This window comes from Eumetopias jubatus, unplaced genomic scaffold (genome assembly GCF_037043125.1).
Source record: "Eumetopias jubatus isolate StellerSeaLion01/CBP00866 unplaced genomic scaffold, mEumJub1_p1.0 scaffold_11, whole genome shotgun sequence".
In the NCBI taxonomy this organism is placed as follows: domain Eukaryota; kingdom Metazoa; phylum Chordata; class Mammalia; order Carnivora; family Otariidae; genus Eumetopias; species Eumetopias jubatus.
The window spans coordinates 56,129,412-56,143,804 of record NW_028274817.1 but is presented as its reverse complement, the minus strand read 5'-3'; the positions used below and the strand labels follow the sequence as shown (position 1 = coordinate 56,143,804).

The following is a 14,393-nucleotide window of genomic DNA, read 5'->3' as shown; positions in this document are numbered from 1 at the left end:
CACTAATGCTGATGCTGGTGGTCCAGAGACCACTCTGAGAACCCTAGGGTTGAGGAAATTTTTTGTTTGTCTTAAGGTTCCTGGCCTTGCCCATTTTCAATAATAAATGGGGAAAGAAGTAGAGAGGGAGAGATATTGGAGATGCCAAAGAGAGAGGTAGGAATAAAATTGCCATATTAGTGACTTGGAGGAGGTAAGAGGGGTCAAGAGCATCAGCGAAGGGAGTAGAGATTTTATTCTCTGAAGGATGAAGGAAGTAGGAGAATATAGAGAGAATATGGGAAAAAAAACTTTGTAGGGGGAGAGAAGGGAGGTTGAGGGATCTCCCACTGAATAATTTTGTGATAAAATCATCGAGAAGTAGGGAGGGATAGCTGATGAGTGAGGGGGAGGGGCATTTGCAAATAGTAGGAAAGGGTTGGAGTAGCTGTTGCAGGGAATTCAACAGGGAGTCAACAAAATGAATAAAAGGATACTAAGTAGCAGTGGGAATCCAGCTGAAATTAGAATGGCTTGAATTTGAACAGTTTGAAAGCCTAAAATTTAAAGGGGAACAATACAGTGAGAGACATAGGTGGAATTTAAAGGAGACACATCTCCTTCTCCCCAAGAGCAGTGCAGTTCCGGGTATGATATGTTAAAAGTTGGCAAGTCCTTATACTTTATAAGACCCTTTGAGAGTATCCTTTTTATATTTCAGTTAGTAAATGTCCATTTTTTCCTCTAAGCATCTGATTTTAACTGTTACTCCTTGGGTTTTGACCAGTTTCCTTCTTACTCCAGTGATTCCCCTTTTTCTATCTTTGCTTCCTTGGAACTCATCTTCAATTTAACACTGAACGGAATGAGAAAAAAGAATTTATGTTATAGAAGGTCATTTTATAGCCAGTTTCCTAAGGGAACATATATTCCATTGAATGGGGGTATATCTTAGCCTTAGCCAGTTAAGTTCTCAGTTATAGGAATGCTCTCATTTCACATTTTTGCCTTGCCTAATGAAATTTTTTAATTGAAGTATAGTTGACATACAAGATTATATTAGTTTCAGGTGTACAACATAGTGATTTGACAATTGTAATCAATTTCATTCTATTGTTTGCCTAAAGATGAACCTCAGAGGGCTCCTGAGAGGTTCTGATTGGAGCCCATATTAAAGCCTGCAATGTCAGTTGGCTGAGGGTTTCAAATAATTCCATTTATTACCTTGGGTTTTGCTTGAATGCTCATTGTGAAAACCAGCTCCTTTAAATGGTTCTGGGCATTTTGTAATCCTGCATAAGATTGCCAATATATTTATTTATTTTTAATTAAAATAGTATCTGCATCTCACTGACAATGTCAAAGTAGAATATTTGACCTAAAGTCATGAGGGAGCATCCTTCCCCTCCAAATTGAGTATGAATTAAGAGAACACGTAAATTGCTAATTAAATCTTGGAAGACTGCAGCATTTCAGAGTGTGGGAAGCTACACTTAGGCCCCAAATCATTCCACTGGAATGGTGCCATCTAGAATTTTTCTGATGAAATATGATATCTGTACTAATTTTGTTCTCTTTTTTGCTGGGGTGATCTGCTCTTGTTTGGAAATAATTCATACACCTTGAGTATTTTCTTAGTTTTGGTGCAGTGCCTCTCTCCATGGAGAGTCATCTCCCAAGGATACTCTGTTTACTGCAGCTTTTGTGATTTTATAGTGCTTCATGAAATTCCAACTTCCAGGGTGTTGATGCACAAGGATTCCTCTGGCCTTGTAGAAATCAAGCCTTATTTAGAAATGTGTTAGACTTATGGAAGACATGAAAGTCAGAAAGGGATAAAAACAAACTCTCCATGTGGAATTTATCTCAATCTCAAAGCATAGATAACAGGAGTTGTAGTAGCAGTAATAGAAAGAGAGTAATCAAAATATCAAGAAAATCCAAGGAGACAACATCTGGCTTCTTAGATCTAAATGACTAAATCTTTAAATAACAGGTATCCCTTAAGACAATTACCAAGTTTATTTTCTAGAGGACTGCTAATGGGAAGGAATTCAAATAATGAGGCCAAGGGTCTTTTGTGTATGGACAGGCTTCCAAGGGACTTTAACCCTTAAATGATCAATGGCCAATTTTAGTCGTTAGTATTTTTACTAAAATTTGAACCTTAATCTCTGGTAATAATTAAAATATTACTACAGGGGCACCTGGGTAGCTCAGTCGGTTAAGCATCCGACTTTTGATTTCAGCTCAGGTCGTGATCTCAGGGTTGTGAGATTGAGCCCCACATTGGGCTCCATGCTGGGCATGGAGCCTGCTTAAGATTCTCTCTCTCTCTCTCTCTCTCTCTCTCTCTCTCTCTCGCTCCCTCTGCCCCTCCCCCCACTTGTGCTCTGTCTAAAAAATAAAATAAAATAAAATAAAATATTACTATGTATATGATAGATCACATTAAACATATAAGACATATCTAGTTTGAGTCTTTTCTAAAGTTGTCAAAGTGCATTTGTTTTTCAGTATTGCAAATAGTGATTGCAGCCTGAATGTTCTACTTTTCCTTTTTATATTTCAGCATTTCTTAAATTTGAAACAGTGTAATATACGTGTAAATGTCCTATTGCTGAAAACTCCACATCACTTTGCAAATAAAAAGGATTTGATAATGTGAGTGCAGCCATGTACAGGAAGTAGCTTGGCCTTAGGATTATTAATGAATTTAGAGGAATTCCCCCTCAAAAAATAAGAGAAGGCAACTTTCTTTAAAGTCAAACTTACCTAAAATTTCAATTACAAGTTATCAGAGGTAAGTTATATTAACAAACAGCTTAATAGCCATTTCTGTCAAAACAACTGTTGAACACAATTTAGGATTTATCTTTTTAAAAACTGGTAAATAAAAACATTTCTGTCAGTGCTTTTCTATTACTTTTTGAAAACCCCTAGCTTTTTGTGGAAGCTTTTTCTGCCTCTGATATCCTTTCTCAATTGTCCTTTTTTGCTCTATATTTTCTTCCCACAATACCAAACTACCAAAATGATTTAATACCTTTTAAAAGTGTTTTGTGGTTGCATGCATTCTAGCCTATTATGTTAGAGTCACTTATTACTGTATTCTAAAAGCAACTATCATAACTTCTTAGCATTTTAACTCCATACAGTTAAAATTGTAGCAGTAGGGGCGCCTGGGTGGCACAGTCAGTTAAATGTCTGACTCTTCGTTTCAGCTCAGGTGGTAATCTCAGCATCATGAGATCAAGCTCGCATGGAGCCCCTCCTGGGGCTCCACCCTCAGCAGGGAGTCTGCTTGAGATTCTCTCTCTCCTCTCCCTCTGCCCCTCCTGCTGGTGCTCTCTTTCTCTCTCTCTCTCTTTCTCTTTCCCACTCTAAAATAAACAAAGCACTGGGTGTTATATGCAACTAATGAATCGTTGAACACTACATCAAAAACTAATGATGTACTACTATATGTTGGCTAATTGAACATAATAAAATAATAATAATATATAATAAAATAAATCTTTTAAAAATTGTAACACTATGAAGCGATTCAAAGAGTAGTTCTTTACTACTTGGTTGATGAAATGACAAAAGGAGAAATATGTTGAAGAGAGAGGCAGAAAAATCCAATTTAGGACATTTATGTCTTATTAAGGGGAGGGGGAAGCCCACCCACTCCTACTTTTTGATACTGCTAAGTACAAGGAGATCTAAATAGAATTAAGCAAGGATCTAAAATTATTTACATTTTGGAAAGATATTGGAGAAGTTGCCTTAGCTATATCATTGGTTAAAACCAAGCATGGATTTCACTTTCTGAATAACAGCCTGTAAAGGAAAGAAACAGAGGAAAGGAAATACCTTGATTTCAGAGAATCAAAAGCTGGAAAAGAAGTCTTAAAACAATTTTGCTACAGTGATCTAACTGCCAAATGCTGTGTGGGAAAGACCATGCCTTTTCCCTGGAATGTACCTTGCCTAGACATTTTGCTTATCACGAGCTCTAGTAGCGCAAACGTTTAGGGGCACTTGACATGTGGGGGAAGAGGAATCTTGAGCTTCAGTGCAGGACATGGAGCTCTAATTACCGGACCATCAAAGCCCATAGACAAGGGAAGAAAACGCAGTATTAAAGAATGCAAACCCTTGCTCTTCTCTCATATTTGTAATGACTGTTTTGAGTCACACGGGAACTTTTCCTATCAATTTTAGCCAGGGATGGGGCAGGACAATCTTGAAACTAAGGAATGGAGACAGAAAAAACTGAGTCTATTCCAGGACAGTGGTGGAAGTACTGTAAAATGAGGCATCCGTCCACCACTCGCAAACCAAAGTCCCTCAGCCTGTTTTTCCAGAGTGATCACAGGCTCCCTGCGCGTGCAGGAGCGGGTTAGCAACCTGCAACTCTGATTTGAATGCGGTTTTGGATGCTGGTTCCCGTGTGCGCTGGGTATTGGAGAACTCACACTAAGCGCTCTAGGTGGCCTGAACTGTTTACTTCGGAACTCACTAGAATCTTTCTCCTGGAAGCGGGGCGAAGCTATCTTAGCCCCGCAGAGTATGGGAGCAACGTGCAAATGGAATTGGAGCTGCCACCACCCTTTCTTGAATTGAACTCAGGTGCAGGGTGGCGCAGGGTTGCGGAGAGGCATGTTTTGGAGTCCTGCTTTGTGTTCCCACCTCAACACTGGTGGGGCATGGAGGGGGAGGCGCTTGTAGCCTAGGCCACTTTGAGAGCTCTGCGTGATAATTGGCCGTTCTCTCGTCTGCTAGGAAGAAGCGGAGGAACCATATCGCCCTCTTCTCGGGCTCCATCCTCCTTCGCCAGCGAACCCAGAAAGGCCTCAGGTAGTTGGGAGGCCGGCCAGGGAGTCTCCACCTCCTTGCGGGGAGCAGCCATTCGGTGCGCTTGGGAGCCGAAGAGGGTGGGGTCCATTGGCTGGGGCATGCTGCCAGTCTCGGAAGGGGGTGTGTTGGGGGTGGGTTCTTGGACCGCCGCGCGTCCCGGCTACTCGCTGTTCGTTGGGTGTTGGGTGAGCGTGAGTGTGTGAGCCGGGTTACTGTAGACTTGAGAACAGTTTGGAGAGAGCAGGGCGCGCCACAGAGAGCGCGAGAGAGTGAGGGAGCGAGTGCGAGCAGATCTAGAGGAGACAGGGCGAGAAAACAGGGCCCAAAGACCTACGGCTTGAGACTGAATGACCATGGCTGTCTCCGCACCTCCGGTGATCTCTGCAACTTCCAGCGGTGCCGGCGTCCCAGGGGGCTTATTTCGGGCAGAGACCTTGTACTCGACTCCCGGGGAGCCTCCCCGTCTCACCCCTAATATGATCAACAGTTTCATGGCCAATAACCACAGCGGCAGCGCCGGGGGTGGCGGGATCGGTGGACCCAGCGGAGGCAGCGGCAACACTAACACCGAGTGCAGGATGGTCGACATGCATGGTGTGAAGGTGGCTTCGTTCCTGATGGACGGTCAGGAACTGATTTGCCTGCCTCAAGTCTTTGATCTCTTCCTCAAGCACCTGGTGGGAGGGTTGCACACGGTGTACACCAAGCTGAAGAGACTGGACATATCCCCCGTGGTGTGTACTGTGGAGCAGGTCCGGATCCTCCGCGGTCTGGGGGCCATCCAGCCTGGGGTGAACCGCTGCAAACTTATCACCAGAAAAGACTTCGAAACTTTGTTCACCGATTGCACCAATGCCAGGTGAGATACTTATTTTTTAGCTTGTTCTCCCCCCGCCCTTTGCCCTCTTCTGTATGTTTCATCATTCTCATCCAACTTTGCAGAGTGTCTTAACTAGCTTGCCTCTACTCTTCACGTTCTAAGTCTGTGGGAAAAGAGGACTAGAAGGACTAATTGCCCATCCCTTCTAGTCCCCGCTCAGTGGCAGGGCTTGGGTCTAAGATAAGCCCCGCACAAACTTCAGTTTGCTGTCCTCTACTGAAACTTTACGGCCTTTCGCCCATATATTGCATGGCTTATTGGCTGCTTCTGGTTATTTGTTAATTTCTCTATGTGGTTTTCATTACTCTTTTGTGGCCGTACGGGTCGAATAGGTTTTCTCCTGAACACAGACACCAGGGACTTTCTAGGGCAGAAGGCTGGCAGAGCTGTAAACTGGGCTCCTAAGCTAGCTAAATCCACAACACAACATTTGGGGGTTGCAGAGGGTCGGAAGTTTAGAATCCATCCCAGAGGGTGATTCGTTCCCCATCCTGTGTGTTTGTTGTTAGACTACGTGGGGTGTGTGACGGTGGTGGTTGTGGTGTTGTGTGTATGAGTGTGCGTGTGTTTAGAGAGAGAGAGAGAGAGCAGAGGCAGAGACATAGAGACAGAGAGAGAGCAAGAACGAGCGTGTGAGGGAGCGCGAGCCTGTGAGGACATGTGCATATGCCTGCTGTGCAAAGCTCCCCCGGTTCACAATACAGTAAAGTCGATGGATCGACGACAGATGTCACTTTCCTGGGATAGTCCATTTTAGGTCATCTGCAGAGGGCAATGCGGGCATGAAACGCTGGGACTGGGAACTGGTTGAGGGTTGAAGTAGAAGTTGGAGATGATGCTTCCAGCTCTTCTCCCCAGGCAAACAGTTGGAAGGATCCTTTTCCCCCAAAGAGGGGACTTCTTAAATGATGATGACCAGCTTCTGTTGTAAGTGTTCTTCCTTCATATGACAGTAGAATAAATGTCCATTGGCTATGTCCATAAGCAAATTGTATTCAATGTTTCTAAGTTTTAAAAAGAAAGTAAAATAAACTATATTCAATATTATTTGAGTTTTTAAAGACCTGTTAATTAGTCCCCATAGTGTTTATTCCATCTCCTGTCAGGTAGCATCTGTTAGGCATGTACACATTTGGCATACAAACCAAGAAATCATCATCAGTTTAAAGGGAGCAAAGGGTTTTGTTGTAAAACAGCATTACTGTTGATCATTTTGCAGAAAACTTCTGCAGAGGTTGACTTTCTCACAATGCAACTTTAAATCATAAGAACCCTGGATTTACCAACTAAAAGGAACTCAGTTGTCAACATCCCTTGTAAAATCTAAATTACCATGTATAGTTGAAGTATATGACACCTTGTAGACAAACTGTAGCTGACTGCTACAATAAGATAATGCTACAGAACTTACAAAGGAACCTTTCTTCCCCCACTTTGAGCAGTGTCCTGTGTTCTAGAAATTAAACAGAAACCTGTTTATATGAGAACCTCTAGGTGATTCGTATCTGGGGCTTACAGACCTGGTTTATTAGGTCAAATATTCTTAAGGTAGATAGGTGGTCTTAAAACACAAAGGATAACTGCTCCCTTGATAAAATAAGCAATTAAAAGTTGTAAGAGTAGGAAGGAAATCTTATTTTTACCACAAAGCACTTCACTAATGCACAAACTCAGAAAGTTACCAGGGACTTCAGATGAGGGCCATCTAGTTCATGTGTTGCCAGTTCAAAAAGATACATTTAAACAATTGCAGACCTGAAAACCTTTCTTTCCCCCTCACTCTCTCCCTCTCCTTCTCTCTCTCCTCCTCTCTCCCTTCCCCCTTCTCTCTTACAAACAGCCATTATTAAAGTGGAACAATTATTACACAGAGGAAATTTGTCCTACCTTAATAATTAATTTACACATCCTTGAGCAAAATCTATGACTTTCATTTAAAAATAAATAGATTAGTATTTTAATGTGACTTTGATGCTTTCCTCTAGGTAGAAAGTTTTCTTTAATTAATTTTTATGAGAGCTACTTACTAAAGGGAAAAATGATAAATTACTCTATATCAAGAGGCAGGTGTTCTTATACTATTTTTGGACCCTATTTTATGATATGTTTTAGGTTATTATTTTAATTCAGTTAAGTTTTATTTACTCCTATCACAGCATTTTCAATGCTAACTTTTTGGGGTCTTAAATTGCTTTTGTGTATATGCATGTATAAAGATGATAGGGAAATCTTAAGAATATAAGAAGAAATATGTATGAGATATGATGCCTATTCTTCCTTTTGCATTTATTTCTTGATGGGTATGTTATTGATTAACATGCATTTTCTATAAGTGTGTTACAAGTGTTACAGTATATGATTGTAAAAATTTATGAAGTATATTCTATGAATGCAGTCCATCAATGGAGATGAGGAAAACTACTAGAAACACACCTGTATTGCAATTTCTAGAGAGTAAAAACAACAACAACAACAAACAGCCCACAATATCTGGGGGAAAGCTTGTTAATGATAAAATAACATTACTGAATTTCGTCACTGCAAAATGCCCTCATAACCATGTTGTTAAAACCTACAAAATATGATAATGCATATAATAGAGACTTTATGACTTTAGGTAACATTATTTACAGAAATGTGTGCCTTAAATCCCCAACATCTGAGTGATTTTACAAAATTGTGAAATTATTATTTAGATCAACATTATCTCTCTATGACTTTTCTAGTCAGTGAGAAGAAAGGTGAGGGATGTAAATAGGAATGAGACTCAAGAGAGACAAAATAAGGTAGATGAGACGTGAAGCCAGTAAGAGAAAAGAGATGTAGGGTATGAGCAGAATGATGCTATGAAAGGAGGTGAAAGGTGGATCAGAAGAGCCTGGAGAGATGCTCAAAGAAATGAGAGGTGAATCAATGGAGACTTGGCTAAGGAGGATTGTCACTGAGGACTCATGACTTCTTAGCTCTTCTGGCTAAAGGGGGATGCAAGGAAAAAGTATATGTATGTTCAGTGAGTGGAAACTCTTATATGCTATTCTGATTTGAGATAAGAGATTCATCTTCATCTCCTGATGAATAAATTTCCATAATGTATTGTTCAATGGAAGGCCTATTTCTAATGGTGTCATTGGCAATTTTATTTTCCTACATAATAAGCATTTCTTCCTCTCTCTGTCAGTTAACTAAGGGAGAGTACAAGTCCTGACTTAGGGTATTCTAATTTGAAATATTTCCTACACTATTCCAGAAGACGCAAAATGGACCATTTTCAAATTGGTCATTTTCGAAGACCTTAACGTATTGCCACCAAGTGGCATTTGGATTCATTCGGCTCAGGACATATTTTTATTAATGTGCACTGAAGAAAGCTGAATGAATAAAATACATATGTGATTGTTTCTTTGAAAGTACTGAGAGTCACCAGAACTCTAGCAGTGCTTTATATTAACTATTTTGTTATTAGCTAATTTTCAAAATATTCAAACTTGTCTTCCCATAAAAGAAGTTGGAAAATAATACCTGCCTTAGCTACTAAAGAATAGTAAGACTAAAAAAAATCTCGACTATACATTGTTCTATTAAAGAAATCAAGCTTTACATCACCGCAATTCCAAAGGGCTGTGCAATATTTTTCCTTGATGCTTTTTTACTTCAGAAACTAATTGTAGGGAGATTTTTCTGAGGATTATTAAGAAAATGATGATATAAAGACCCAAACCAAATGGGAAAAGTTATCTTGTTGTAGATCGTTTTTTTTTTCTAGCTAAAGCACTGTGATTTTTTTTTTTAATTTCTTGTGCAGCAAAACTTGGAATTTTTAACATCTGAGCAGGCAGATTCAGAAAGCAAATGTCTAAAAAATCTCACTCTCATACAATGGATTTTCCTTACTAAATTCTTCAAAGTTTAATGCAGCAGTAAAATATTTAATTAAAAAATTGGTATTCAGTAAATGTGAAAAATCAGCCAGCACATTTTAGTGTTAATTTTTTTTTATCTACCTAACTATATAAAAATAACATTGTTAGATTTCATGATCGGCATTTCATTTGAGGATCAACTGATTAAATGTTATTCAGTCATTTATGTATAGTTAAATGAATGCTTAGAGAAATAAGAATGTATGATTAAGAAAACATTTAAATGTATTTGGAGACATAATTCAACATATATTCAAATGAGTAAAATTCAGTTTTTTAAATTAAAAATTTAAATGATCTAATTGTGGTTAATTGTTATTTTGACCATATGAACAGAACATAAATGGGCATCCATGTTAGAATAACTTTATGTGAATTATGACTTTAAAACAATTTAAAACCACTTTCAAATACAAGAAATACAATTTTTGTAAGTACTCAATGATTTTGGCTTTGTATTCACACTCGATGACTATGGTTCATAACCACACAGAATAGCAATTTACTTTGAAAATTGATGTTTTTTTCCATAGGAAAGTTATACAAAACCAAATTTTTGAAGAACTTGCATCACTTTCCTGGGCTAATATTTTGTATGACTTAACATTTGCAGAAACAATAAAAAGATTCTAGGAATTATTCTGGGCAGTAAAGGCAGACATTTTATTTCATAGGATAATGAGGGGATAGTTGGATTATCTATTAAAAGCAGTCACTTAGTCGTCATTGCTCTTTTATTAGAAGAATGATGTCAAGATTATAATTAAAGCGATTTAGTCATGTGCCAGTGCACAGAATGTCCACATACACATTCATTTAAAATGGACACTTCTGCATAACCAACAATTTTTGTATTTATCTAAATACCTGAGCTGGATTTAATATTTGTCCAAACACTCATTTATTAGGTGATGGATATTACATTAAAGAAATGATGCATGATATGATGGAGAATTTCTTTGGATATTTATGTGTAATATTACCCCCAATGTGTAAGTATGCCAATAATTAGGAAGTGATGGTCTTCAGACATTAATGTTTTAATGTTCTTTAAGAAACCCTTAATGCCTGTAGAAAATATTGTCTGAATTATTTGATGCTTTCTTAAGTAATCTTATTTTGTCTGAATGAAATCCCTATGTGCTTTAAAAGTGCTTCTAGCAGGCAAATATAATTGTGAGAAACCTTAATCACAATATATTAGGTTTCATTTGGCAATCTAGATCTTCAGGGTCACTTTATGTGGTGCTGGTGCACTAAGAGATACAAATGATTTAGGTCTACACATTTCAAATATGTATTAAAATCACCCTAATTGACCGAAACTGAAAATATTGTTTTCGGAGAAAGGACATCAAACCTTTCCCCAAAAGCAAAACAATTAGGTATTAATGATATTCTTGTTGCATATTCAAAAGGTCTTTGGTAGCATTTTTTTCCTCCTTTTCTTCCCTTTTGCCATCTCAACCTGCAAAACTCTTCACTGTCACTTCAGATCACACAATTCTAAAAAAATAAAACAACATTTAAATACATTTGCTTTGGAAGGGAAATTGAGCATTTGCACCCAATAAGCCTGATTGTGGAACTGCATGCAAATTGTGTTTTGATTTATCTCTTTTACACTTTTTTCCATTTGAATTGATCTTGCATTAATTTCACCAAGCGGCTCTGTGAGGCTGCAGATGTTGCCCTGTGTTTAATAAATCAATGAGACAGATCTGAATGAATCACTTCAGATGGATTCTCTGCTCGGTTTGATGTCTAGATGTTATTCTTAGCTTGTTATCATGACAGATGCATTAATGTTCCCATACACTGCCAGCAATGTCAAAGAGATCGAAGCTTTTAAAGTGGCAGCATCCCTTTTTCCATTTTCTGCTAGAACAACTAAATTCATTTTATTTTATATAAGGATCAGAGAAAAATATCAAATCAATCATGAGTTTCTTTATGAAAAAGATTCTTCATTTTCATGCTATATTAACTATTCCAAAATGGTGGAAATCAATATATTAAAACCTAAATACAGTGTAGCTACTTAAAAGTGCCCCCGCATTAATATTTAATCATGGTAGGAAAAATGAGAATAAGTAATATATGATTGGGACACCCTGAAAATGTCACTATAAATAGAATAATGCTGTATCCAAATTGATTACAGAAGGGTGTTAGTTTTTAAATCCTTACTAATAAGCTTCTTGTTGGCTTAATGCAGCTGTAATATACTCTTACCAAGGGATTTAGAACTCCTTCAGGATTTAATATTTCTTTTTAGTAGGAAGAAGATAGCCTGTCCACTGTATATTCATCATTTCCTCACTTTGTAAAGCTGAAAATCTTAGAAAAGTTTATTTCATTTTAGTATATTTCAGTTATTTATATTCTGGGTAATTATTTGTAAATCATTCAGTAACAATAAATGCTACTTTTATAATTTAATTTCTCAAACTGTAGAAAAGCATAGGCACACCAAAAGGAACTTTATTATAACTCCGGTGAAATTTATTACCTGCCTGCATTGAATATCATGGCGACCATTCTTTGTATCATTTAACCCAAGGCTTCATTATCTTGGTTTTAGGAGAGAAACAGTTCTGTCAATTCTGTCAATTGTGAAATATTTTGAATTGAATGTTGTGGGTGTTATAACTTTTTAGTTAATCTCTGATATTTGAAAATACAAATTTTAAAAAGGAGATTCAATTTCTCTGAAGAATATATATTAAATATATATTAACTTTCTGAAGAATATATATTAAAATCAGCTTTTAGAGGTAGTTCCTTTTTGCAGCCTTTACAGTATTCTTTCATCATAATTTTGTTAACTTTATTGAATAGGAAAACAGGAAACACTGTTAATTGATACTGTTGAGGTCTCAAATTCTTCAGGAGAATTTTTATCTCCAAAGTTAGGCTAATTTTGGAAGCTTAGGATATATGCTATGATCTATAGTTTAGAGAGAAATTTATAATGAAGTTTAACAAAGTTATGTACAGGAGTTATTTTTCAAATTTTGCTTTAAACATGGAAATGTTTTCATGATAATTTTTTGCCACATCTTTCTTTAGAGCTAAATTTATATATTAGAATTGGTGAAATTATTATATTGAGAATGTGAATATAATATAGCTAAATTGAATATAATATAGCTAAAGAGCAAATTGACATATTTATCACTACCTATAATGATATCCTTAAAAGAGAACTGAATTTGTTACAAAAAAAAAAGCCCTTGAATTCGTAATAATAATTTCTAAGGAGTAAATTTTAACTTTAGTAATATTCATTGCAAAACTTCATTCAGCCTAATATTGTGTATATTTTAGGCACTTAATTCACATTTGTTTAATGAATACAATCATGCACACACACACACATTTATTCCTCATCAGAATTCTTTGCACAAATTGCCATTCCTTTGAAAAGCTAGGAAATAGTTATATAAGGTATGCAGTTATTAAAGACACTAATCTTGAAATTTTAATTCCATTATAAAACCATTTGTAATCATGCCATAAACTTTTCACAAATATACATATAAAGCTACCAAAATCTAATATAGGAAATTAGAATTTTGAACTGAAATATATCTTTAAAGAAAGGGTGACTTCTTGATATTTCCTTTTAGTGAAAACCCACAGAAGATACTCTAATATGAATAGGCAAGAATTAATAAATAAGACAAGCCTACCTCCATAAAATCATTCTCAGCTATTTAGACTTATACTATTTGATATCAGCACCATCCCTAGTGACAGTTTACTTTCGATCATTCAAACAGAAAATGCATGTTTATCCAAAATGAGTTGGTAAGAGGAGGGTTTTCCTCCCTTCTATCTAGAGCCTGTGAATAGAAACACAAATACCTAAGTATTATGATTTACTTTTTTCCTGGATAATCTCAAGACACATTCAGTGCAACATGAATTTACATGAAGTACTCCCCTCCATCCATTTAAAGGAATAACTTAGTTCTTTCAGGTGTAATTAATTTTGAAGAGTAAAATTTCCTTTCATCTAGGATCCCTGAGGTTTAAATTACTCATATATATGTACTATTTTGATCCATTAAAATTATTTGTTTTATTAGGGCAAATCGTGGTGAAAACTTTGTAATTATGCTACTGGAATAATATATATAGTACAGGAAATTTAAAAAAATAATGAAACACGGTATTTTCATTGCTGTATCACCATTTTATTCTTAAACAAGTTGACTGCTTAATAGCATATAATGTAGTGTGTATGTTAAGGTATAAAACATTCAATCGCAATTGTGTCCAATGATCTTATCAGGTTGCTGGCAACTGTTAGCTGGTAACAGCATTTAGGCTACATTTAGTATAACTGCTATTTATGTGATGAGTTAAAAAGAAAAAAAGTAATATTGATCTGCCTCTGGATTAAAGTTTGAAATGGGCAACAGCCTGAACACAAAAGGCTTTTTTATGATTTCTCAGCTTGCCATTGATCTCCTAGTTTTATTGCATTCATTATTTATTAAAAGAATTTGCAAGCTAAACATAACGTTAAGCTAGTTTGCACACAGGGACCGCACTTAGGAAATTGAATGGAAATTGCATTAGAGATGAACATCTGTGCTATTTTTCCACTCATGTGTTTATGGGTATGTATAAAAGGTGTATTGGATTAACAGTTATAACCATTATAGCTTACAGCAATATGTTAGATTCTGAGCTTTTAGTTATTTTGGAAGAAGTCTGTCTCTCACTTATTTGTCTAAAAAAGCATAGTAATAGCATCA

General features: G+C 36.9%; 1 protein-coding gene across 1 annotated transcript in view; it reads left to right on the top strand.

Annotated features, from left to right (window-relative positions):
* Positions 1 to 5,177: 5,177 nt before the first annotated feature.
* Positions 5,178 to 14,393, top strand: part of DACH2 (dachshund family transcription factor 2) — a 902,406-nt gene continuing 893,190 nt past the window's right edge. Inside the window, exon 1 of the mRNA XM_028101436.2 lies at positions 5,178 to 5,683. Coding sequence (XP_027957237.2) covers positions 5,178 to 5,683 — 506 coding nt within the window. The remainder of the gene's footprint in view (positions 5,684 to 14,393) is intronic.